Below are 25354 nucleotides of genomic sequence, written 5' to 3'. Positions count from 1 at the left end.
TTTTAAACACTGCAAATCCTGTGAGAGGGAAGGAGTTTAATCTTCTGGGTTTGGAATAAAGGACAAAATTTCTTCTCAACAGAAGAGTGTGACATGAACAACACTGCTGCTAACTGCAGGTGTGTGAGGAGATGGTGCTTGAACACCTTCCTCTCTGCACTGAGAGGCTGCTTTTAGCTCTATAAAATAAAAAAATAATATCTTTAATCCACAAAACTGAAGGAATGGGACACACACCACTTTCTGCACGGTGCTGCTGGTGGCACAGTGGTGGGAAGGCACTGCCTGGGAAGATGTCAGCACCTCTGTCCTTAGAGGGCTGCTGAGAGCAGAGTGCTGGGATCAGGGATCCTGCATCCCTGTTCTCCCTGAGGAGAGCACATTGGGAGTGCTGTGGGCAGCTCTGGGCTCTGAGGAAAGGGTGCCCAAGGAGATGGAGGCAGATTCTGCTCCAGGACATGGGAGGGAAAGGATGGGAAACAATGTACAGCAAGTTCCAGCTGAACAGAAGGAAGGACTTTTCTCTCTAGGAGGGAACAGAGTGCCCAGAGAGGTCGTGGAGTGTCCCCCACTGGAGATGTGCCAGCCCCGTGTGGGCACAGCCCTGTGCCACTTGCTCTGTGGTGAGAGGAGAGGTGGCACCGCCGTGCTCCCTCCTGACCTGAGTGTGAAACACGCCAATCACTTGTTTTTAAAATTTTAAAAGTTTAATGGCTATAAAATGGTTATAAAAATAATATAATTAGAGTAATAATAATTTGGACTATTTGGATTAGGACAATATGAGACAATAGAAACAAAGAGTTACAGACAGCCCAGGTACCTTTTTCTGGGCAAAATGAGTCCGAAAAAGGACCCATCTTAACAGAGGATTAACCCTTAAAAGCAACAGCCTGTTGCATGTTCATACACCTCATACATGATGCATAAATTCCGTTCAAACACAGGATTCTGTCTGGGCAGTGTCAGCTTCTTCCTCTGAATCCTGACGGTGTCTTAACGGCTAAGTAAGGCAGGAAGAAGTTAGTTTCTCCTGATAATGGAGCAAGAAATTATCTTTCTCTGAAAGACTCAGGTGTCCTGTGGCTGCTATCTCAGCGCGAGTCCTTTCTTTAGAAAAAAATGTATCTTACATAGCCTAGTTTCTATTTTAACCTTATGTTACAACCTAAAACTATATTGAACACACTACTTAAGAGAATTAATACAGCATAACTTTCTAACACAACACATATAATATTCATTTGAATATTTGCGAAAAGCCAATGATAAAATACGCATTTTTCACACGCGGGACACCGGGGCTTTGCGGGAAGAGCCGCCGGGAAAAGGCCGCAGTCCCAGCGCACCGAGCCCACACAGAGCCGCCACCGCCATGATGGGTGACGTCACCAGCCACGCCCCTCGCGGCGGGGGCGTGGCCCGCCGAGGGCGTTGTGGGGGCGTGTCCCATGGAGGGGGCGTGGCCTGGCGGCGGCCGTGGCGTGCGGCGGCGGCAGCGCCATGTCGATGGAGGACCCCTTCTTCGTGGTGAAGGGGTGAGCGCCGCGCTCCGAGCGCTCCGGGCCGCGGGGAGAGGGACGCGAAAAGGGACGAGAACTCATCCGGGCGCGGAGGGGGCGGGCAGGGCCGCCGCGCAGCTCGGGAGGCCCGCGGAGCGGGGGGCGAGCGGCGGGCGGGGGTCTGTGTGTGAGGGGGAGAAAATGGCGGCCGGGCCCCCCAGTGCTGCTGAGGGGCTGAGCGCGGGTTGTGCGGGTGCCCGGCCCGGCCAGCGAGGCAATGCGGGGAGCAGGGCAGGGGCCGGGCCGCGGCCGGGCCTCCCCGGGCTCTGTGAGGGCTCCCCGGCCTTGGGGACAGCGGGCAAAGCGGGGACTGGCGGCTGGAAGGAGGGGGGACAATGGGGACCGGTGGAGTGGAGCAGGGAGCAGCTGTGGGACAAACAATGGCCCTGAGAGGAAGCCTGCGGAGAACGCAGGGAAATACCAGCTAAAGGTGGCCAAAGGAAAATTGTCATTAATGGGGTGGAAGGAGCTCTGTTGGAGAGGGTCCGGTGCAGGCCACAAAGGTGGTTTGGGGTCTGGAGCATCTCTGGTGACGAGAGAGTGGAGGAGCTGGGCCTGCTTCGTCTAGGGAAGACAGAGGAGATGTCATCAGTCCATATAAATATCTCTAATGGTGCCAGACCCTTTGCAGCAACAGGCCATAAACTAAACACAAGGAGTTCCACCTCAAGGTGAGGAAGAACTTTACAGTGAACAGAGCACTGGAAAAGGCTTCCCGAGGAAGTCATGGAGTTTGCTGGGGACACTCCAAACCTGTCTAGAGGTATCCCTGTGTCCCCTGCTCCAGGTGACAGTGCCTTGACAGGGGGTTTGGGCTGCATCATCCACAGAGATCCCTTCCAGGCCCCACAATTCTGTGATCCTGTGAAAGCAGCTCCATCACTAAACACTGCCCTAAGGCCACCTTCAGCTTCTGCTGGGGGCTGTTCTTCTGCCCCATGTCACAGCAAAACAGCCCTGAGGGGCAGCACAGGGGCTCCTGTGGGGTGTTTGGGACAACCATGCGAGAACAAAAGTGTGGGAAGGGAAACTGATGCAGCCAGGGAAAGTGAATCCCTTTAGCAGGCTGAACTGAGAGGAAAGTGTAGGAGTTGCCATGGGTGGGGAGCAAACGTCTGTCCTGTCAAACTTTCCAGAGATGTTCCTGCAGCGTGTAGGGAAGGGCAGGGAGGGGAAAGGGGACGTGCTGCCGCTCCCTCCCACAGTTAATTATTACCTGGCAGGTCGGAGGGGCTGCTGGTGCTGGAGCCACCAAACTGCTCCTGATTTGCTTTCCTGGTGTCTGTAGCTCCTCCCATCAGAGGACAGCCCGCCCTGCTTTACATTCTTGCTGCTGGGGACTTCCACAAGTGTGGAAAAACAAAAAAAAAAAACAAAAACAAACAACCAAACGAACCCAAAACTTGTGCTGGCAAGTAGAGGAGGGAATGAAGTTTTCCAGATGCTCAGTGCAGGCTGCTGGCTGTCGGGCACTCAGAGTGGCAGAGCAGTAGGAGGGACACACACCAGAGTGCTGAGAAACTGCAGCTTAGACAGCACCTGGAGAGCTTCAGGCCCTGGTGGAACTTTGAGAGCTGCAGTCCTGGCAGGACAGAACAGTTCATCTGCTCTGAGCCTTTCCTGCTTTCCTTCACTGGGGTGAAACATCTGTGCAAGCTCATGGTGGCCACCACCACAATCTGATCTCCTGTCCCTTCCCATTCCCAGCTCCCTGTGGACCTGGGGGAGCAGTTCACAGCTCAGAACCAGAGTTTGTAAATGCAGCTGACCACCCTGAGAGTCTGTGACCCAAATGTACAAACCTGCTTGCCCCAAACCAAGCTGTCAGCACTGCCTTCCCCTGCTGTGAATGCGCTCCTCTCCAAAACAGCTTAGAGCAGCAGAAAAAAATGGTGCTTCCTAAGCCACCATAACAGGCCTGTGTATTTTTTAAAAATGATTAATTAAAATAAACAGTTCTGCACTCAACAATCTGCCTGGCTGTGGTGTGGGGACAGTTCCTGTAGCTCTGTGTGTATCTGTAAGATACCTTGGGGTATCTTACATGAGTATTTAAGGGCCTTGAGAGGAATGCACAGCATGGATTGCCAAAGAGCTGCCTTGTTCACCCCCTGCCCTGGTGACACTCAGCAGCTTCCCCTGGAGAAATAGGTCCCTTCATGAATAACCTCATGCTGCAGTGAGATCAGGGCAGATCCTTATTTTACAAAATCAACACCGAGTTGTTGGAAGGAGAGATGTTTGGGGTGAAGCTGTGGCGTCCCTGCTCAGCTGGGCACGGGGCTGTCACTGCTGCAGGGCAGCTGGGGATAATTTGGGCTTCTCTTCACTCTCCTGGCTGCAGGGAGGTGCAGAAAGCTGTGAACACTGCCCAGGGGCTCTTCCAGAGGTGGACAGAGCTCCTGCAGGATCCCTCCATCGCCACAAGAGAGGAAATCGACTGGACCACCAATGAGCTCAGGAACAACCTGCGCAGCATCGAGTGGGACCTGGAAGACCTGGATGAAACCATTAATATCCTTTCTGTTGCAGTTCTCAGGTTGTACTAAATAGCCAAGTCCCAGTGCTTGTCACTCTGCAAAAATCAGGATTGGATTTTGCGTTCTCAAATTGCAAATGAGACATTAAGTCAAGGATTTTTCCTTTTGCCTTTTTGCAAAGTATAGTCTAAGGGGCTTTGTTGTAGAAAGCCTATTGTGTTGTGTGAATCTGGATTTCTGCAGGGTCAGTTCATTCCCTAGGCTGCCTTCCAGAAATACTCCTTTTCCCTTGTGTTCCTCAGGACCAAAAAAACACGTGGAAAAGAGAAACCTTGTGTGTGTTCTTGAGCTGCACGGCCCATTCCTGCCGTGTCTCCTGTTCCATCTTTGCTACTCACATTTTGGGAGCAGGCACACCACAGTGGCCCCTTGGCACCCTCTGTGTGTACCCAGTCCCATTTCTGGGGGCTCCTTGACTCGGTGCCCAGGCATTGTGGAGGCAAACCCACGGAAGTTCAACCTCGATGCCACGGAGCTGGGCATCCGCAAAGCCTTCATCACCAGCACGCGCCAGGTGGTCAGGGTAAGGAGCCTGCCTTGGCCTCGGGGCCTGCGGGGAGTTGGGGCTGAAAAAGGAAATCTGGGGTGGGATGGGGAGCAGAGAATGAAGCTGCACCCTGCTGAGTCTCAGGCTTCCTCCTTTTCCCCGAGCGTTCCCTCCTGCTGCTGCCCAGAAGGGTTTGGTGCCCCATGGAATTCCTTCCTTTTGTGCTGCTGAGCCTTGAGGGCTTCACAGTGCTCTGGGAGCCTGTGGCAGCAGGAGGAAGAGTGAAGACCCAGCTGCACTGTGCAAACTCTGCAGCTTCAGAACTGAGGGGAATCTCAACAGTCCTGACCATTTGTAGCCCTGGTTTTCAGCAACAGAGAGACCACTTTGAACACTGACAGGTGTTTAAAGCCTGCTGTTATTGACATGGTGACTTCAACTTCCTACCCCTGCAAAATAGTCCAAACAACCACTGGATTTATTTTTAACTTGAGGAAGACTTGTTTTTTTTAGTTTAGGCTTATGCTTGAGAAGCAAAAAGGGGATTTTAACAACTTGGTGGTAACAAATAGAGAAGAAACATCTTTCCAAGCTGCTTGTTGGGGAGTTTTCTGTCTATTAATAGCTACACTGAGTTTGTGCTGTCCCTCATGACTCTGATGTTGCTGCTCCACAGAAGGCACTGGTGTGGCTGGCAGCAAGCCTGTTACCCTACCTGCAGTGCTGTGGTCTGGATGCAGTTCCTAAGGTTTGCTGCCTGGGAACTGATCCCACAACCACACTGGCCCCAGGTAGCAGGCATGTGTTTGCTGCCTTGCCCATGGTGTAGTCCACTCCCTAATGGGCAGGATCAGGCAAGCCTGCTCTCTGGTCCTCTTCTCCTGGCTGGAAAATGCTGGCTAATGGCTTTTGGAGCAGTGTTTTCCACTGGGAAATGAAATTTGTAAGTGGCTCTGTGCAGCTGGCTTCCAGTTTCCACGGGGGAAATTTGTGATGTGCTGCAGCCAGTGAGAATGAACCAAGTGGATGTGGTGGTGCTCTCTGGTGATGTGTTGCACATCTCTGAACAGTAACACACAGCTGAATCCTCTGCTGGTGGATCAGCCTCTGCCAGATGATGTTGGCTGCTTGCTAATTTATGCAAACCAGGTTATGTTACATTGTGCTGGGGAGCCTTCTGTGGTTAGGGACCTTCTGCAGGAGCTCCAGCAGAAATTAATTGGTGGGAGAGAACATTGACACAGAGGGGATGGCCACAGGACAGCAAATCTACCTTCTGCTATGGAATATAAAACCAGATGCAGCTGGGAATAAAGCACAGGAGGTTACAGGCTTCAAGGCCTTGACAAACACTTCCTCACATTCTGTCAACAGGAACATTCATTATTCACAAATCAGTGTGGAGAAAAATGAGTAGTACATGAGGAATATTTTTACAATATCCCAGTGCTGTTGATTCTAGTATTAGTATAATCATGAAACTGTCTACAGTATGTTTACAGACTTTTCAAAAGTGTGGGTTTTCAAATAAAATCTCCCTTTCCTCTTTCCCCCTTGTAGAAGCCTTGCCTGGGTATAAACAGCCCTGTAGCACCCTGAATTTCCTGTCACCTCAAACCCAATGCTCAACAGCCCTGTAGCACCCTGAATTTCCTGTCACCTCAAACCCAATGCTCACATGCTCCTTTTTTTTTTTTTTGTTGAATGAACAGGACATGAAGGATCAGATGTCAAACTCTTCCATGCAAGCCCTGGCTGAAAGGAAAAACAGGCAGGTGAGAATGAGAAATGGGCAATTTATTTCTGCTACAATGTTTGTCCTGTCTGGAGTCCCTCCCCTTACAGACCCTGGGTGTGGGCAGGGGCTCCCGGGCTGGGTGTGAGCTGTGTCCATTTGGCTGCCCTGGGAGTTCTGGTTCTCCCAGGCCCCTCTCAGAGCTGTAAGGCAGCACTCACCATCTGGCTCTGTCTTCAGAGCTGCTTGTTTACAACTGTCAGCATTGCACCATCCCATGGAGAGGGAAATCTCCCTCCTCCTCCTCCTCCCTGGGGGGAAGCAGCTCAGAATCCATGTCAATGAATGTAATCCTGCACTCTGCTGGATTTAGGAGCCAGGATGGTGCAATATCCTTTCAGGCAGCTGCTTCTGGTAATAGCCCTGTAAGAAGATGGAAGGAGCTCCAGGAGTCTGGTGTTGTCTGCACTTGTAATCTAAGGAATAGAAATAGATGCAGCTTGTGCTGCTTGCTGGCTGATGGAGAGGCTGGAAGGAGATACTGGAGCTGACTCCAGACCCACTCCAGTAAAAGCTGGTGTGTACAGTTAATTGTCTGTACTGCCTCAGCCTTACCACACGTGGCAAACACAACAAACTGAGAAGCACAGAACTCATTCCTGAGCTTGTCACAGGTTAATTAATGTGCTTGGCAAACACTCCCAGCAGCAAAGTCCCTGACACCCTTGCTCAAACAAGTCTGTAGCTTTCCCTGGGATTTGCTGCTTTCCTTTGCATGAGGTTCCTGCTAGCTGCAGGAGACCATATGGCCCAGCTGATGCAGTGACATCTGGGCAGGAAGGCTGACTTCCCCTCGCTGCCTTCCTCTCCCTCCCCAGCCCCTTCACTCCAGACTGCAAGGCTTGGGCTGGGCTTTGTGTCTGAGCAATGGCCTGACCCTCACAGCCCAGGCTGGCAAACAGGCCCTTTCTATTGAAGCTGCAGGCAAAGCTAGTGCACTAGATAAAATATTAAATCAAAAGGAGCTGCCTTTGCCACAGACTGGAGGGACCAGGAGCTTGCTCAGTGTCTTGGGGGCAGAAAAAGCCAGATGTCCTGCTGGCTTCCTGCATGGTCAGTCTGTCAGCTTTCCTCACCCCTCCTTGAACCTTGTCAGTCAGATGAACCATAGACACTGTCTGGTTTTCAGCCTGACAGAGCAGCCTGGTCATTGTCTTGCTGTTCTTCACAAACACTCAGTCATTTCCAGGAGCTGCAGGATGGTCTCATTACAAGTCAGCCTGGAGGGCAGAGTCCCTCACCCTTCCCTGGTGCTGCAGGGTGCAGTTCCTCACATGCAGCTCATGTTCATTCTCCAGCATCTGAAGCTTGGGTTGTTTCCATTTCAGGGACCAGACATATTTCCCTGAACCCTTTTCAGGGACCAGACATACTTGGCTGGAAAGCCACATCTCTGCAGGCTTTGCAGAGCTTATCTCTCCCAGGTAGCAAGAGTAACTTTGTATGCTGGCAGCTGCAGAGCCTGCTGGAGACACAGGCAGCCTGGATCATAGAACATAAGCATGCACCACTGCTCTGCTTATAGATTGCATTATTTTACTGTCAGCTCAACTGGTTAAGTCCTTTATCCAGACCCTCTTAAGCCCCTGTCATTAGCAGCAGAGTGCTCAGATGGAGCTGCACGTGTGTAAACACAACACAGCCAGACATTCCCAGCTCACATGTCCCAGCACACACTGCTGCCTCCTGAGCAGGCCTCCTGCACACACAGGTCACCCTCCAGCTCTCCTGCTGCTGGAGAGGCATCTCTGCAATGCCAGGCTGCAGAGACTCCCAGGCTGGCATTTTGGCTCTGTGTTGCTTTAGTTCCTGACAGCACTGGCTGAGCAGCAGCAGAGCAGGAGGAAGGGGATGCTGTGTGCCTGGTTACGAGTGCTGCCTTGTCTGCCTCCCCAGCTCACCCTGTGGACAGGCTGTGAGCAGACACAAGGGTGTTGCTAAGAGCTCTCTGCATCTGTTCAGGCACTCCTGGGAGAGAGTGGCAGTCAGAGTTGGAGCTCTGGACCTGACAAATACAGCCGTCTGGACCGGGAGCTGCAGTTAGCCAATTCACATTTCATCGAGGAGCAGCAAGCTCAACAACAGGTAAGGCAGCTGGCATCACACACTAAATAGCTTTGCTTGCCAAGTGGGTGCCAGGGGGCTGCTCTGGCTCCAGGAGCTTGACAGTTCTCCTCTTGGCTTGTGGCATGTGTGTGTGCCTGCATTTCCTGTGCAGCACAGCTCTGGGTGATCTGGGCACAAGGTTTTTAGCCATGGAGCCGTGGGGCTTCTGCTGGGTTTAGGAGGCAGTTGGCACAGTCTGGAAGATGTAGCACACTTAAGATTTAATAATGCAAGGATTGCTGAAATCCTTGGAAGAGTAGAAACACTGCAAAAAGAAAAGGGCCCGTTTGTCTTATGCAACTTCCCCTGGTTAGAAAATGCTTGGTGTTGTTTGTGTGCATCCCCCATCAGATCAGGCTGGGAGCAGGAGCACGTGCCTGCTTCCTTTTCCTGCCTTTGTCCCCGTGAGATTGGTGACAAGGGCTGTGTGAGGCCTTGGGAGAGCCCCTGGTGAGGCACTTCCCAGCTGGCAGGGGAGTCTGCCTGGAGAGCTGCAGGGCCTTGACACAGGCAGTGACTCGGAGGTGCAAACTCGGCTAAAGCTCCCGAGCCCTGCTGCCACCTTGGCCTGCAGACACGTTTTACCTACTGACTGCAGGGGGATAAACAGCCTCAGAAATAGGTAACTAGGGTAAGGCTAATCCTTGGCGTGACTGTGCCCTGAAAATGACTTAAAACAGCAGCAGACTTATTCCTTTGGCACATTCAGAGCCAGGCTGGTTATTTTTAGCTGTAGAAGCTGCAACAGCCTTCTGCTTGCATTAACCCCGTGTTAGCTGTGGCACATTCCAGGTAGCATTTCCCAGGCACAGCATCAGTGTGCCTCCCTGGCCTGCTCACCTTGCCAAGGTTTTGATGACCAGCCCTTGGAGCTTTCCAAAGTCACTTGACCTGTGCATGCAGCATGGATGAGCTGAGGCTGGATTTGCAGGGATGCCTGGAGGCTGCAGCCTGCTGTGCCATGGGGATGCCATGCCATGGAGACTTTCCCCTGGTTGTCTCCTCTCCAGCATTTCTTAGGAATGCAGTCCTCATTCCTGGTGGCTTAGGTGTGAGCCCAGGCCTCACAGCTGATGTTGGCTGAGCAGCCAGTGCCTGTCCACTGGATGGGCTGGCTCCAAGGCAGCTGCAGGCAGCAGATCTGTGATTGCCCATTTCTCTCCTCTCTGGCCCCAGCTGATTGTGGAGCAGCAGGATGAGCAGTTGGAGCTGGTCTCTGGCAGCATCGGCGTGCTGAAGAACATGTCCCAGCGCATTGGCGGGGAGCTGGAGGAGCAGGCGGTGTAAGTGTGAGACATGGTGGCAAAAACCTGGCACGGGGCTGGCTGCAGCATGGCTGGATGTCCTCACACACCAGAAAGATACCTGTCTCTGCCTCTGGTGCAGCCTGGAATCCACTGGTGCCTCAGGCAGTTTGTGGAAGCGTTTTGTACTGCAATCCCCAAGGGTCCAACTGCACCCTCCTTCCTTGGGAGGGCTGCATCTAGGGCAGGCTGAACTGCCACCTTTCCTTTGCTCCTCTCCTTTTCACTTGCTCCCCCTCAGGCAGCCAGCAGATAAGGGAGGGAGGGAGGGAGGGGCTGTGCAGTGCAGATGCTGCCCACTTCTCCACTCTGCAGGGTTTTGTGCTGCTGGGGCCAGGAGCTCTCAGCTGTGGCCTGAAACACACAGCACAGAGCTGCTCTTCATCACTGAAGTTAAAAATAACCCTCACCCACGCAAAGGGTTAAAGGGCAGCTCACCAAGTCATTTTGCATCCATCCATTTACATATAAATTAGATTTCTTCCCCAGTTCTTGTCCTTTGCAAACAAGTTCCCAGTTGTGCAGGCTAAGAGCTATGCTTCCAGAAAGGCTTGAAGGGTTCATGGCTAAAACCCCTCCTTGTTTGGCTGGTAGGAGTCTGGAGGGCCATGTCCCTTGTGAAGTGATTTCATCTTGGATGGAGAGGAGGAACTTTGAACCTCCCTCCTGTGTGAAGCTGTGCAGCATGAGAATCCTCTGCTCTCACAGGGGAGATTGGTGTGGTGTGTCTGTTTCTAGATCATCACACAAGCCATCAGTGCTTGCAGGATTAGCTCATAACTACCACAGGGAGATTTTCCCCACTGAATGAAGGTTTAACAAGTGCCCTGGCACTCCAAATGAAGGAGTCTGTCCTTTTAAATGCATTAAGCTCCAAAGTCCCACTGGCTGGAGACAATTGGATTAGTACCTTGACTCTGGATGTGCACTGGCATTGACAAAGCACGGATTCAGGAAGGCTTTCAGATTCATTACAGTCACGGTGTGGAGGAAGTAAAAGGGTAGCTTCCATGCAGAGCTTGAAAAGCACCTTAAAAGCAACTGCAGATCTCATTCCCACTTGATACCTGACTGAAACAAGATTTTAGTTTAAACTGCAAGCCCTGAACAAGAAAAGGGATTTAAAGTCCAAGCCGACACGTAGATGCTAATCACGGATTATAAATGAGACCTTCCTTTTGTAAGGAGGAAGGCCCTCCCCCACTCCTCACCTTGCAGATGTGTGTAGAGTTCAGCCACAAACACCCAGGGGAGGCTCAGTCTGGCAGGAATCCCGAGTTACCTCCCACCAAAGCAGAGCTGCTGCTTCAGCAGCTTTTTTCCCCTCCCTCGGGTGCTCCCAGGAGAGGAAGCCACATTGATTTTGTCAGCCAAGGTGTGCTGCTCTGCTCACATCAGTGTTTGGACCCACATTTGTGAGCGTGGTGCAGAATGCCCAGGGATGTGCCACGTGCTGAGCAGTGCCCTGCCTCTCTCTGTGTCCCCAGGATGCTGGATGACTTCTCCCACGAGCTGGACAGCACTCAGTCACGCCTCGATAACGTCATGAAGAAACTGGCCAAAGTGTCCCACATGACCAGTGGTAGGTCCTGGGGAGTGGGATGCAGTCCTGGAAAGGGAGAAACAAGCCCTGGATCTTCAGGCTGGGACATTGTGCTCCCACCCAGCCAGCCAAGGGGAGGGAGCAGCTCTCAGTTCTTGAAAGAAGGGGAAGGGTTCCAAGCCCGGCAGCTGCTCCTGCCCAGACACTGCTCTGCTGCCTGTCCCCTCCCTTTGTTTTATTTACAGATGCCTTTCTATTTATGCTGCTGCTGCTGGGAAAATCCCCCTCTAGCTGCTGGGAGGGGAAGCTCTGCAGCCTCCTGCTCTGCTGCACTTTACCGGGCTGCCTGTGGAACAAAAGCTGTCAAGGTGCCATTAAACACCGAATGCCTGCAGCAATCCCCTTCCCAAATCCCACCTGCTGCTGGTGCCTGCAGGCTGCTGTGGGTCACATCTCTCAGCTGGTAGAGGAAAGAGCAGAATTCTGTGCTGAGCCCACAGAAAAGTCCTTATAAGGCTGTGCCTGGAGCCAGAGCAAACAAACAGGAAGCCGGGCCTGGCTGCTGGGAAGTCCCGGCTGTGGCTGCCTCTGAGCCTGGCACCGTGCCCAGGCAGCACCTCCTCCAGCACCCCTCTCCCCTGGCTGCCCAGGGAAAGCAGCAGCCTGGCAGGAGGAAAGGCATTCCTGCTCTGCAGGATTAGGCTGTCCCAGGGATTTATGAGCTAGTGGGAACACAGCCCCAGAGAGACCCCTTGGAGTGCTGAGGGTGCACTTTGGGTCAGCAGTAGCTCAGCAGCAGCACAAACACGGGTGAACCCTGTGTCTCTGCCCTCTCCTCTGGGAAATCCCATGGATCTCTGCAGAGTGATTCTGAGTGTTGGGAAAGAGCTGCAATTTCAGCTGGAATCACCTATTCCAGGGAGAGTGGAAGAGTTCTCTCTGGGGTAGCTGCTGTGCCTAGGAGCAGAGGGGTGCCAGCAGCCCTGTCCCCTCTGCTGCACCATCATCTGCAGCTCTCAGAGGTGATGAGCCAATGAGGTGTAAAGACGTCCAGGGAAACCTGATTCCTGGCCCTGTGCTAAGGGAAGCTGCCACAATCTCTTCCTGGCAGAGCTCCTCAGGGCAGCTTTCACCAGATCCCTTCTCATTCCTCTGGCAAACAGATTGCTCCGTGAATGAACAGCAAACACAGCAGCTCTGCTTGTTCCTCCCAATTGCTTTTGAGCCAGCTTTCCAAAGCTGTTTGAACTTGGTTGGGAAGAAGCCTCAGGATTCCCACAGCTGTTCCCAAACCCCAGTGTATTCTGGAGGAGACAGGCTGTGGTGCAGTGAGGCATTGTCCCACAGGAACTCTTGTTTTGTTTTTTTTGTAGCTTAAGCTTGAATTTGGTTCCTAGCAGAACCAAATTTTCCTTCTCTGCTAAAGCAGTAAGACTGATGCTTCCTTTTCTTTCCAGATCGACGGCAGTGGTGTGCAATTGTTGTCCTCTTCGTCATCTTGCTAGTGGTGCTCATCCTGTTTTTTGTCCTGTGATGACAAAAACTGAACTTCCTGGGACGCCCCCTGCCCGCCCCCTGGCCCCGGCAGCGCGGGGAAATGAAACTCTGCCCATTTCCGTCCGCCCACAGAGATCCCCGGCAGGAACACCCGCAGCAGCTCTCAGCGTCCTCCTGCAGGGACTGCGGCGTCTCCCTGGCCCCGGGGAGGGGGCGGAGCGCTGGGGCTGCCTGCGGTGCCCCCCGGAGCCGCAGGGGGAGCTGACCCGCCCGCTGCAGGTAGGAGCCGCTGGACACAGAGCAGCAGCGAGCCCTGGGGAGGATGGGACGGGGAGGAGTGACTGAATTCACTGAGCATTACAAACGGCGCTGCCAGTGCCAGCCTCGAGCATCACTGGGAAGGGTGAACCCCCCGAAGCCACAGCAAGGGAGGGGAGCCCTGGCCCTGCTCCCCGTGCCCCTCCCTGCCTGTGGGCGGGCTCTGTAGCACCAATTCACTGCCCAGAGCTCGGTGAGTCCTGGCAGAGCTCTCCTGCCCCTCCCTGGGCAGAGGGCAGAGCTGTGGGGTCTCACGTCCTGCCGTGGGCACCCCAGAGCCTCAGAGCTGGGGTGCTGCACACCGAGCGCTGGCAATCAGCTGTGAGCCACACAGGGAGAGTCTTGAAGCTTTTAAACTTGCCTCCCTCATTATACAGGCCTCTAAAGCTCATTGACTGATGCTTTCTTTGCCCTTGTATAACTGAGTCACTGCTTCTGTTTAACAGCTGCTTCCCTTTGGCAAGTGATTTGCCAAGTCTAAAATAACTTATTTTTTTTAAGAAAAAAGAAAAAAACTTTAAAGATTTTTTTGATGACCATTAGAGCCACGTTCTCTGACACACATGATCAGAGGAACAGTGCTCAGTGATGTATTTTAAGTGTACATGAACTTGTAAATAGGATGTCTTAATTTTCCCCAACTGCTATTTTTTGGACACCTCCGTTGTAAGCAACCAAAAGGCAGGAGATTCAAAGCTAGATCATGTTTCCAAATTCCTCCCCAGTCCTTTTGTTACCTCCCAGTTGTTTGTCACTCCAGTTGTCTCAGCAGGGTTGGATTCCTTCCAGGAAATGTGGTGTAGCCAGGTGGGCAGTACTAAAAATGTGAAGGAAGCTCACCTGGGCAGTGTCAGTGCAGAGGAACAGGCAGAGGGACCGTGCTGCAAGCAGCAGTGTGGGATGGGGGAAAGCAAAAACGCTTTCTTACTCCAGTCTGCTCCCATATTTTAAGTTGCAAAGATGAAAAGACTCAGCACAGCCTGGCTTATGGCTCCCAGATGGGGCTGGGGGAGGAAGTTAATTGGCGCTGACGCAAAGACTTCTGCTGAAATTGCAAATCACCCCCAAAATCCTCCACCCCCCGCCTTAGAATCTTGCCACCGGACGGCTTTACCTCCGGAACTGAACACTCCTCCCCCTCGGAGCTCTGCGGGCCCCCGTCCCTCCGCAGGCGCTGGGTGCACCGCCGGCGGCTCGGTGCCTTCCGCGGCCGGGCGGGGCCGCACGGAGCCTCCCGCCCGCTCAGTAACGCACACGTGGTGCCCGCCCGCGCTCCCGGCTCGAACGGCTCCTTGTCCTGCAGAGCGTCCCTGCAGGGCACAGGCGGTGTCTGCTGTCCCGGCTGGCTGCAGCAGTGTCCGTGCCGCTCACTCGCTGGGGATGGAGCTCTGCAGGAGCGCGCGTGTGGGCAGGGAGCAGGGCTCGCTGCTGGCTGCTGTTTGCACCCCTCTGATCCCCGTGTTCCTCCAGCGTGTTTGTGCATCCTTGGGGAATGACTCCCATGGAGGAGCGCTCCTTTGGTAGCCCAGGGGGTGGCCCAGCTGCTGGCATCACCACGAGCCACCCGAGTGTCTCTGGTCCCTTTCCCCGTGTACATTTGCTTTTCTGTCGCTGGTGGTGCCCTTCCCCTGAACACTAAATAAAGGTGCAGCAGCGTCGATCTCCGCTCCTCCTTGCCTGACTCTTGCTCCTGGGGCAAACCTGGGGTCTCCTGGCACCAGGGAGTGGGAAAATCTCACCCACCAGCATTTGCCAGGCATCACCATCCTGGTTTTTGAAGCATAAGCAGCATCTGCAGTTTCTGGGGTCACCTCAGCATGGTGGGCAGCTGTGCCCAGATGTGGGGTTGCTGCAGACAGCTGTGCCCACATGTGGGGCACCACCGTGCAGAGAGCAGCCACTGCTGCTGGAGACCCTCCAAAGGATGTGTTTTGCCTTCCATGGCTGGAAAAAGAACCCCTCAGAATCCCCAAGGAGCCCTGCAGGTGGCTGAGCCCCCCTGCCTGCCTGCCCAGGGCCCCCCAGCACCACAGCACGGCCAGGAGGTGGCTGGCGGAGCAGCAGGGCCACGGGAAAAACCAAGTAGCAAAGGCCACAAGCACCACCCCAGCCCCTCCATGCCACAAGCCAAGGGCACTGCTTTGTCACTGCAGAGATGTATTTTTGGGTTTCAGTTTGCAATAATTTAAAAGAACCTCACCAGCCCTCCAGCACAAGGTGGCAGTGCTGGCAGGAAGCCCTCTGTCTCCTGGGGTCACGGAGATGGGGTGTCCCCATGCTGGTCACCCCAGTGCCTGCAGGACAGACCCACCCAGCCCTGTTGGGGCCAGGCTGTCCCCTGTCCCCCACACCTGGGCAGCTCCTGGAGGCTCTGGGATGTCCCTGCTCCCACACTCTCTCCCAGGGGGACAAAGAAAGCCACTGCAGTGGAGCAGGGCTGGTCCTGGCACTGTGAGGCAGCTTGGTCCATGCCATCTGCAGCATCCCGGGGCATCACTGGGACATCTCCTCTGGCCAGCCTCCCCAGGAGCGGCGGCGGGGCTAGCGCGGCGCGGGGCGGTGCCGCAGCACTCGCAGGGACAGGCTGTCAGCGCTCTGCAGCAGCTGCCGGAGCCCGGCCAGCCCCAGCCCCGAGACGGCCGCGCCGTTCACCTGCAGGATCTCGTCCCCCACGGCCAGGAGCCCCGCGTAGAGCTTGGCCGTGCCAGCATCCGCCATCTCCTGCACGTAGACACCTGCGGGGGGAACGGGGATGAGTGAGAGCCCAGGGGCTGCACAGAAACAAACCTGTGATAAACAGCCTTTGGTGAGGGCTTGTGTCCCAAGCCAAGCGCTCCGCAGCAATGGAGCAACCCCCTGCACCCGTGCCCGAGCTCACCCCTGGGCTGGGATGGGAGCCACCATGGAGGGATCAGAGTGTGCCAAGCTTTGGGATGTCCCACAGTACCTGTGTCGGGCCGGCCGTGCCCGGAGGTGACGGAGAAGCCGAAGGCGCCGTGGGGCGGTCGCTGCAGCTCCAGCTGGCTGGTGCCATCGGGGAACACCTGCACCACGCGTCCCACGGCGCGCAGCTGCTCGGGCGCCCCGATGTCCTCCACGCTCAGCGAGCGCTGCGGCCCCGAGCCCCCCTTCCTGCGGGGACAGGGGACAAGGGAAGTGCTGCAGCCCCTGGTGGCTCAGTGCCACCACAGCACCCCAGAACAGTGTCCTGGGAACCGCAGGGATGTGCCTGCCCCCGTCCTACCTGTCAGCCGTGGTCTGGGGCAGGAGGTAGGCACTGGCACGAGGCGTCTTCCCCAGCTGGGGATGCAGGCTCTGGATAGAGGCAGCTTTTTGGGGCTGGCAGAAGGGTGACACCTGGGGAGAGACACCTGGCTGAGATGAGGACAAACACTGTGCAGTACCGCAGTTCTTCACCACACTGTGAAGGGACGGACATCATGTGCCGAGGGAGTGGAGGAGGAGGAGTGTTGGAACTGGGACATCCCACCCCCCTGGAGCGCTCCCCAGCTCACTGCTGAGGAGGGACGAGCATATCTGCTCTTCCACTACCACCCCTCTCTCCCTCCTTCCCCCTTCCACTTCCCAGTTGGCTCTGGGCTTTTCAGACACAGCAGGTTTGGGGTGGCTCATCCACCTGTGCCCCCTCCAGGACCGCCTGAGCCACAAATCCACACTCAGGAACACTTCATCCCAGCCCAGCACCCTTTCCCTTGTGTCTCCTCATGGCACCCCAGCATGTCCACGCTCACCAGCTGCAGGGACTGCAGGGACGGTGACTTCTTGACGCCGGGGCTGCCCTGCGGGGACCCGCCGGGGGCCGGCAGCTGCTCCATGCTGTAGCAGCGGAAGCGGCCCAGGCGCTGCTTGGTGCTCTGGCTCAGGCTGCACAGGAGCTTCTTCAGCCCCGAGGCCGAAGCGCCGCTGCCCTTGCGGCTCACGGGCCGGCCCGGCTCCCTGGGGGCAGGAGAGGCGTGGCGGTCACACCCCGAGTGTCTGCAGGACCTGCAGCTGCCTCCGGGCTGGGGCTGCATCCTGAACCCTCCCTGGCAGCCCCGAGAGCTGCAGCAGCTGAGACTGGGGCGCACCGTGAGATCGGGGTACACGGTGAGATCGGGGGCAGCCTCCTCCCCGCAGCAGTGCCCCAGCACACGCAGGTTTGTCACTACCCAAAGTGGCCTGAAGAGTTCTCTCCCCATTTTCTCCATTATTTCAGGGGTTTAACACATCTCAGAAGTCCCCTGCTCTGCCCCAAGGGATCACATCCTGCCAACGGGCTCAGAGGACCCAGCACCACCTTGAAACTCTCCTGCCAGGCTGAGACATGCAGCGCCAGGCACAGGGCTGGCAGGATCGCACTTGGAAAGCCCCAAGGCAGCTGATTTTCCTCACCCGACACCAGCGAAACACCTCTGTCACATCTGCTCCGACATCCCCAGCAGAACCAGATGTGGGGAAACAGCTCCCCCAAACACAGGGGCACACTGTGACCCCCACACCGTGGTTTCTGCCAGGCTTTTGGAGCCAAGGAGCTCAACCCAGCAGTGCCCGGGAGGGATGCTCAGGGCTGCCCGGTGTGGGAAGCCATGGCTGCCCGGTTTGGATGTCAGGGCTGCCCTGTTTGGATGCCATGGCTGCCCAGTTTGGATGCCAGGGCTGCCTGGTGTGGGATGCCAGGGCTACCCGGTTTGGATGCCATGGCTGCCTGGTTTGGGATGCTTACAGCTGCCTGGTTTGGAAACCATGGCTGCCCAGTTTGGATGCCAGGGCTGCCCGGTTTGGGATGCCCATGGCTGCCCAGTTTGGATGCCAGGGCTACCTGGTTTGGGATGCTCAGGGCTGCCCAGTTTGGAAGCCATGGATGTCCGGTTTGGATGCCATGGCTGCCCAGTTTGGATGCCATGGCTGCCCGGTGTGGGATGCCAGGGCTACCCGGTTTGGATGCCAGGTCTGCCCGTGCTCACTCACCCGTGGACGGCGCTGCCGGCCGGGTGCCGCTGTGGCTGCGCTCCCGACATCCCGGCACCTTCCCCGGCAGGATCAGCAGCCTCGGGGGGCACGGCGGTGACAGGGCTGCCAGCGGGGTGTGACAGCGTCCCTGCAGCCACAGAGAGACAGTCACACGCCTGTTTTCACTGGGGACACCCCCAGCACTCCACGCGTGCGTCTCTCACCTCTGCCCGGCCCCGGGGCGTCCTGCCCGTGGGTGTTGTTGCAGTTGTTGGTGGACAAGGCACGGAGGGGGCTCCCCGGGAGCCAGCGGGGGCTGCAGGGACTGCGGCGCTCGGCCGGGCCCGCCGTGCCCCCGGGCTGCGGGGGGACTGCGCTGCCGGCATCGGGCTCCGGGCCCCGGGCTGCTTGGCTGGGCGCCTGGCGGCTGCTGCTGGAGAACAGCGCTTTCCTGCAAGGCACCTGGGCGCAGGCCTTCTTGGTGGGAGGGGGAGCAGGGACGTGGGTGCCTGGGATGGGGGTGCTGCTCCTCCGCTGCGGGGGAGGCTCCAGGGGCTCACTGGGCTGCTGCGGGGGGCGAGCTGAGTTCCCCGCTCCCTCGCTGCTGCCCCCCAGATGTCGATGGGGCTCCCCATCTTCCCGGCCGCTGGTTCTTCCCGCGGCTGGGGGGCAAACAGTGCCCGGACCCGAGTCCCCGCCCGCGGGGCCGCCGCTGGCCGCACACGTTCCCCTCCTGGCCCTGGGCTCGGGCTGCGGGGCAGCGCGGGGAGTTCTGTGCCCGCGGGTGCGGGGGTCCCGGTGCCCCCGCAGGTGGGGGCTGCGCGGTCCGGCCTCCTCGCTGTCCGTCCGGCAGCCGTCGGAGGTGTCGGTGCTCTCCAGGGCCGAGTCCACCTCGTCGATGTAGGTGACATCCCCGATGTAGGTTTCCTTGATCTTCTCGGTGTGGATGCGCTGCCGGGAGGGCAGGATCCACAGCGGGGACCCTCCAGGGCCCAGAGGCCGGATTTTCGGCTCTGTCTGGCCAGCGCCCGGCCCTCTGCCATCCCCTGGGACGCTTCTTTGTGCCGCAGGGCTGCTTTTGGCCAGCTCGGGGGCAGCTTGCGCGTCCGTGCCCCGGCCGGCGGCAGCACCAAGCACGGAGCCGCAGGCGCTGCACTTTCCCCCGGCCACGAGGTCGCCGCCGCGGGCTTTGGGCTGGCCAGCGCCGTCCCCCGGCTGCCTGCTGCCCGCCGGCTCCGGCGAGGCGAGGGCCGAGCCCAGCGCCCGCCGCTGCCGCAGCTGCAGCCGCTCCAGGTACCGCACCTCGGCGTCCCGCGCCGACTCGTCCTCGAAGCGGACTCGGGACGGGGACGGTCCCCGCGGCCGCCGCGGCCGCCCGCAGCTCGACTCCCCGCTGGATGAATCGCTCAGGCTCCCGCCGTCCCGCGGGGCCACGCTCGGCCGCCCGCCGGGCTCCCTGCCATGGGGACAGACAGACGGACGCCCTGCAGGCGAGCTGCTCGGCAACCCTGGGAAAGCGGGGCGGGAGGGGGAAAACCCGGTGCGAAAGGAGGAAAGTGCAAAACCCAGCGCAAGGAGGGAAGTCCGCCCGGTGCTCCCGGGCTGAGCACAGCCCTGCTTCCCTCCAGGCTCAAGCTGAAATCCGGAGGGGCTGCGGCACCTCCCTGCCGGCAGGGCTCGACCTCCATCGCCCCTTCCCTGCCCGAGGTGTGTGGTTAATCATTCCGGGAACACCACATCGCACATGACCTGGCGAGACGCCGCTGTGGCCCAGCCTCCAGCAGCGAGGAGTTTTCCCTCCTACCAGTTTTCCCTTTCGCCCGGGAAAACATTCCCCATCAGCTGGGAAACGCCATCCTCCCACCACTGATACCCCCCACAAGTAACTCCCAAACACCGGGCACATCCCGGGTACGAGGCAGCTGGTCAGACCCCAGCTCTGCACACACGTGCCGGCTCCAAACCCCGCGTGGACGTGCCCCGAACCCGGCTGTGGGCTGGGAGCACCGTGGGGCACTGACCTGGGCTGCGGGACGGCGCTGGGAAGCAGCAGGATGTCGTGGCTGGCGCGCAGCGGGTTCGTGCGGGCCTTCATGCGGGCGCGCTGCAGCAGCTGCTTGGCCTGCTCGTGCCGCGGGCTCAGCTCCAGCTCCTGCCCGGCCACCGAGGCCCTGCAGCCCCGCAGCAGGCAGCGGGATTAGGAAAAAATAACAGGGATTAGACGTGCTTTAACAGTGACGGCGAGGCTGCCCTGCCCGGGGAAAGCGGGGCTTGGCCGCCGTTCATGGGCGGGAGGGCGGCCGCGCCGGGGATGGCCGGGCGGGCACCCCGCACCCCCGGGGCCAGGTGAGACCTTGGGGCAGGCTCAGCACCCACCCAGCTCGGGCACAGTGCTTTGTGCCTCGGGCATCCCAGAGGTGGACAGGGAAATGGGGCAGGCAGCACTTCCCATCCCTGCCTGGAGCCAGGGAGGTTTGGGGTGGCCCCCTGACCCGATTGTCTCGCTGCCTTCCCTTCCCTTGCAGGGGTCTCTCCCCACACCCCCAGCCCCCTCTGAGTGCAGGGTGAGGGACCTGACAGCTCTCCCTGCTGCACCACTGCCTTCCTGGCTGGCCATGGCCCTAATCCTCCTGATTAAAATAATCAGCTCAGGCAGCCTCCCCGGGAAGCCCGGCCTTAACCTCTTCCGTGCAGCACGGTGGGCACACGCTGCCCCCCCAGCAGCGCCACGGGAGGCCCAGAACTCCCCAGGCCTTGGCTGCCCTGCCCACAGTGGGTGCTGCATCCCTGCCTCTGCCTTGCACCCCCATCACCGATCCAGCTGCCAGAGCAGAGCAGAGGCAGTGACCACAACACTTGGGGAGCTTTCCCCACTCACTGTTCTGCCCTGTGCAGCCCCCAGCCTCTCACCTGCCTATGCCACCTCCTTATTTTTAGTCCGTACCTGTAAGGTTTTCCATTAGCCCAACAAGATTACACACTCCTGCTGCCTCGATCCTCTTAAGCATCTGGAGCAAATTTCTGTCCCATCCTCTTCCCTAGCTCCCTCCCTGCCCTGGCATCCTGGCAGGGATGTCCTGAGCTCAGACACCAGGGGACACCCAGCTCTGTCCCTTGTCCCACTGAAGCATCCCTGGGGCCCAACACTCCCTCACCAGCTGCCCCACAGCCCTTGCCTGGAGCTGCTTCAAAAGGTGCATTTAAAATACAAGAGTGGGGAGTGGGAAAGAGGGAAATGCCCATTTTTGCCCCAGGCTGGGACGGACCTACCTGCAGCCCTCAGCGTCCTGCAGCGAAACCCCCGAGTCCCAGTCCCCATCGCTCGCTGGCATCTCTGAAACGCAGGAAGGACAAGGCATTAGCCTGGTTGGATGGCAGCCCCTATGTTCTTGATAGCACCCCCATATATCCCATCCCATAACCCTCCACAGGGCTCTCCCAGATATTTGCCTCTGGGAGATCCCAAAGGAGTGGAATGTGGGGCAACAGCACCTGGCTGTAGGTGTGGGACTGTGGGGATGGGGGCATGCAGTCATCGGGGCAAATGCTATCAAAGGAGAAATTAATTCTCTTTTCTGGTGGCAGCTTGCAAAGGGACAGTGATGCCCACAAAACCTGGTGTGTCCCCAAAATTTTCTTGCACTTGCTTTCAGCAGTGAAATTCCTCACCAGGACACCAGAGGAGACTGACAGGTATCACCCAGAGCATCCCGTGAACACATGAGCACACACACCTCCTACGTGCCGTGCAGGGGATGGGGCAGCCCTGGGGTGTGGGGCAGCAGGGAGCTGCACCTGCAGCGTGGGAGGCTGGAGGACTCCCGCCATCCCAAAGGTTTTCCCTCCCTGCCACCTTCCCAAACCACGCACCGGGAGGGGCGAGGCCCAGCACCTCGTGCAGCAGCCGCCGGTTCCTCTCCACGCGCTCAGCCAGCGAGAGCCTCTCCCAGCTCTGGGCCGCGGGCACGGGGGTTCGGCCCCGCTCCCTCGGCGGGCTCCGGGCCGCTTCATCCCGGGCGGCTCTCTCATGGAGGGAGGCGCAGTGCCAGGACCTGCTGCTGCCCTTGTCCGGGGGCAGCTCGGCGCCGCCGGGCACGTCTCCCCTGGCTGCCGGCACCCTCCAGAGCCCCGGGGTGCCGCCGCGGGCCGCGGGGCCGCTGCCAGGCTCGGGTTCGGCCCCGTCCAGCAGCCCGTCCGTCAGGTACGTGCGGAGCTGAACCCGCGGCTCCACCTCCGCCTTTCCCCGCCGGGGCCGCGGCTTCTTGGGCGAGGGGCGCTCGGGGGCAGCCGCGGGGGTCCCGGGCCGCCCGCCCCGCTTCTCCTTGAGCGCCTTCACCTTGGCCTCCAGCACGGCGTGCGGGCCGCGGGGCTCGGGGCGCTCCGGCGGGGCCGGGCCGCGGCCGCCCTGGGCGTGCTGCTGCTTGGGGGGCCGCGGCAGGCGCCGCGCCTCAGCGGGAGGGCTCCCCTCCATGGCTCCTGCGGGGATGAAACGCAGGAATGAGCCCTGCACTGCCCTCAAAGGGCATCACCCCATCTGCCCCGCGGGGTAAATGCACGCAATGCCACCGGCGTGTGCCTGGAGGGGAAGGGGACAGCGAGGTGACACAGCACCAGGCCACCCATCCATACAGAGCACCGACACCCTGCCAGCATCACTGGGGAGCAGGGGGAATGGGGCAGCAATGAGGGATCGGTCGTTCCCCAAAACGAGTGGCTGGGCAGCAGGGCCAGTGCCCACCCGCACTGCTCCAGGTACCCAGGGGCACCCGGCAACAAAGCCCGGAGGGAACTGACACTTCCTGAGCTAAACCAGGGCCCCAACTCTCCGCGGAACACAAATCCCTCCCGGCGACAGCTCGCCGAGGTGCCAGCAGCCAGAGCCAGCTCCTGCTCCGCCCCGGCCCCCGGGGCCACACGTGGCACTGGTCCTGTGCCCGCCTTTCCGGCCCGGTGGCACCGAGCAGCCGCTGCCCTCCTGCACTCCGGGAGCATCCCGTCCCATCCCGTCCATCCCGTCCCCGTGGTGGCCCCGGAGGAGCCTCCCCCGTGGCCGCGGTGCAGGAGCATCCCCGTGGCACCCCCGGGCCCCATGGCCGCCCCGCAGCCCCTCACAGCCCCAGGCTGAACTGGACGGGGCACGGGCGGGATGCGAGGGCTGTCCTTACCCCCGGAACGGCATCGGGAGAGGGCTGGGAAAGAAGGAGAAAGAAAGCGGAAGAAGGGAAGGAAGCAGGGGAGGGAAAAAAAGAAATTAAAAAAAAAAAAACGGCCAAACCAGCAAATCCCAGCCCCTCCAGCTGAGCCCGAGCTCAGCCGCTTGGCTGGGCTGTGGGGCCGTGCTGGCCCTGCCTCCCGCCCCGGCCGCCTCCTCCTCCTCCTCCTTCTCTCCGCGCACCCGGCCAAAGCCGGCCCGGTCCCCGCAGGGCCACCGCGGCCACGGCCACGCTGGGGACAGGGGCTGACCCCGTCCGCCACCCAGGGAACGCCACAGGAGGGAACCCAGCGGTCCGGGATGGAGGGACCCTGCCCCGGCCCTCCCTCAGGAATGTCCTTTGTGTGGGCTGCGGAGCGAAGCGGGCCCTGCCGGGGAGGCTGTCCCGCATGTCCCCGCTGCTTCGCCGGCTCTCGGCACCTCCCTGCGAGCATCACACGTTTGCAGCTGTGCTAAATTCCCCTGCTTCCCGGAGGCCAAATCCTGCTTGAACCCACGGCGAGCCAGGGCCGTGGAGGAGAGCAGGTGGGAGCTGAGCTGGGTGCATCCCTACACATCCCTACCCCCAAACATGGCATGCCTGCACACCAACCGCACACCAACCGCACACCCACACCTCCATCCTGCCCCCATCCTGAGGGCCCTGCACACCAACACCTCCATCCTGAGGCCTGGCACACCAACACCCCCATCTTGCCCCCATCCTGAGGCCCTGCACACCAAAATCCCCGTTCTGAGGCCCGGCACATCAACATCCCCATCCTGCTGCCTTTCCCCAGGCCCTGCACACCCACAATGCCATCCTGCCCTCCCCATGTCCCCCCCCACAGGACAGGGGTCCCGGGTGGGCAGTGCTCACCTGGAGGTGCCAGGGCTGCCGTTCCTGAGGGCACCGGGGCTCTGAGGGGGCCCAGGGCGTCCCGGCCCCGCTGCGGCTGCCGCTTTAAGCTGTGGCTTTTGATATTCGTGATTGGTTTCATAATCCCGATCAAAAGGAAATCACCAGGATTATGAAATTGTTTTAATCCTCCTGGCTCTGGCCGCACCGGCCTCTGCCAGCACGAGCGGCAAGAAATCACTTTTATCTTCTTAAAATGTCCCCGGCCACCCTGGTGGCCATGGGGCCCTCATCACAGCCAAACCTGAGCCCAAGGGTTTCCTTCCTTCCCCACTGGGGCTGACACAGGGGGACTCCATGGGGGACAGAACGAGCATCTTCACTAGGAAGGGCCAGCTGAGAGCTCTGTGTGGAAAAGCCCAGGGCAGAGGAGCCACCCTCATCCTGTCCCCAGCACTGAGATCCCCACAACCTCCCCTGTGACCCATCCTTACCTGCAGGCCATTCCAGAAAGGGATCCTGGCTCCTCTGCCTGGGCTCTGGAGGTGACACACACCTGGGAGATGTCCCCATGGAGCTGGGCTGAGGTGCCAAAGGGCAGCAGGAGGGCTCCTGCCACCAGCCAGGCTCCTGCCACCAGCCAGGCTCCTGCCACCAGCCAGGAATGCCAGCAGGGAGCTGTGGCTGGGATTAAACCTCCCAGGGAAGTGGCTGCTGTGAGCAGCAACAGGCTTAGAGTGATTTCAAGGCTCTGGGCTCTCTTCTGGAGGCAGATTGATTGCAAGAGGCAACGGAGAGATTTAAAGAGGAAAATAAAAGCACAGACCCCAGACAACCCAGGGCTGGGCTGCTCAGCACTGGTCACACACTCTGCTGGCAGGACATCCCCTTGGACTGGGGATCAGCTGGAGAGAGGCAACCAAAGGCTCCCAAAAGGACCACGAGCCTGTGGCCAGCACAGCAGTCTGGGCAGGGGGTTTCCTCCAGCACCAGCCCCTGGCATGTTGGGTGTGAGCTGGGCTGTGCTGGGGGAAAGCTGGGCTGCTTCCTGTGAGCCCCTCCAACCCCTCCTCAGACAGCTCCCTCCTCCAAGCACCTCCATCTCCTCCCAGGACATGGATGTCCTCCACCTCCAGCAACATCCCACAGCTCCCAAGGGAGCAGGAGAAGCAGGAGCCAATGCTCAGTGGGTGGATGCAGCA

At 58.6% G+C, this 25354-nt stretch overlaps 2 protein-coding genes across 2 annotated transcripts; one reads left to right on the top strand and one right to left on the bottom strand.

Moving 5' to 3' along the window:
* Window positions 1–1393: 1393 nt before the first annotated feature.
* On the top strand, window positions 1394–14812 carry STX6 (syntaxin 6). Its single transcript, XM_074546399.1, has 8 exons — window positions 1394–1538; window positions 3907–4076; window positions 4531–4625; window positions 6302–6364; window positions 8347–8469; window positions 9667–9773; window positions 11282–11376; window positions 12795–14812. Exons 1-8 carry the CDS (start codon window positions 1504–1506, stop codon window positions 12869–12871), a joined length of 765 nt encoding a protein of 254 aa, XP_074402500.1. The 5' UTR covers window positions 1394–1503; the 3' UTR covers window positions 12872–14812.
* KIAA1614 (KIAA1614 ortholog) lies at window positions 13813–25278 on the bottom strand. Its single transcript, XM_074546396.1, has 10 exons — window positions 23268–25278; window positions 21973–22578; window positions 21373–21436; window positions 20124–20273; window positions 18327–19558; window positions 18121–18250; window positions 16905–17109; window positions 16397–16509; window positions 16100–16284; window positions 13813–15887 (listed from the first exon to the last, which is right to left on the bottom strand). Exons 1-10 carry the CDS (start codon window positions 23746–23748, stop codon window positions 15694–15696), a joined length of 3360 nt encoding a protein of 1119 aa, XP_074402497.1. The 5' UTR covers window positions 23749–25278; the 3' UTR covers window positions 13813–15693.
* Between the last annotated feature and the right edge of the window lie 76 nt (window positions 25279–25354).

The sequence above is a fragment of the Zonotrichia albicollis genome, chromosome 8 (assembly GCF_047830755.1).
Source record: "Zonotrichia albicollis isolate bZonAlb1 chromosome 8, bZonAlb1.hap1, whole genome shotgun sequence".
NCBI lineage: Eukaryota > Metazoa > Chordata > Aves > Passeriformes > Passerellidae > Zonotrichia > Zonotrichia albicollis.
The sequence above is the reverse complement of the archived record's forward strand: the minus strand, read 5'-3'. Positions and strand labels throughout refer to the sequence as shown.

Excerpts from the sequence above, each read along its gene's own strand:
- STX6 (XM_074546399.1), top strand. The coding sequence starts at position 1,504 with ATGTCGATGGAGGACCCCTTCTTCGTGGTGAAGGG. Across the intron at positions 4,077-4,530 it reads AGACCTGGATGAAACCATTA|GCATTGTGGAGGCAAACCCA; the intron begins ATATCCTTTCTG and ends CTCGGTGCCCAG. Across the intron at positions 4,626-6,301 it reads GCACGCGCCAGGTGGTCAGG|GACATGAAGGATCAGATGTC; the intron begins GTAAGGAGCCTG and ends TTGAATGAACAG.
- KIAA1614 (XM_074546396.1), bottom strand. The coding sequence starts at position 23,748 with ATGCTCGCAGGGAGGTGCCGAGAGCCGGCGAAGCAGCGGGGACATGCG. Across the intron at positions 19,559-20,123 it reads AGCGCCGTCCCGCAGCCCAG|GGAGCCCGGCGGGCGGCCGA; the intron begins GTCAGTGCCCCA and ends TCCCCATGGCAG. Across the intron at positions 17,110-18,120 it reads GCCGGCAGCGCCGTCCACGG|GGAGCCGGGCCGGCCCGTGA; the intron begins GTGAGTGAGCAC and ends TCCTGCCCCCAG.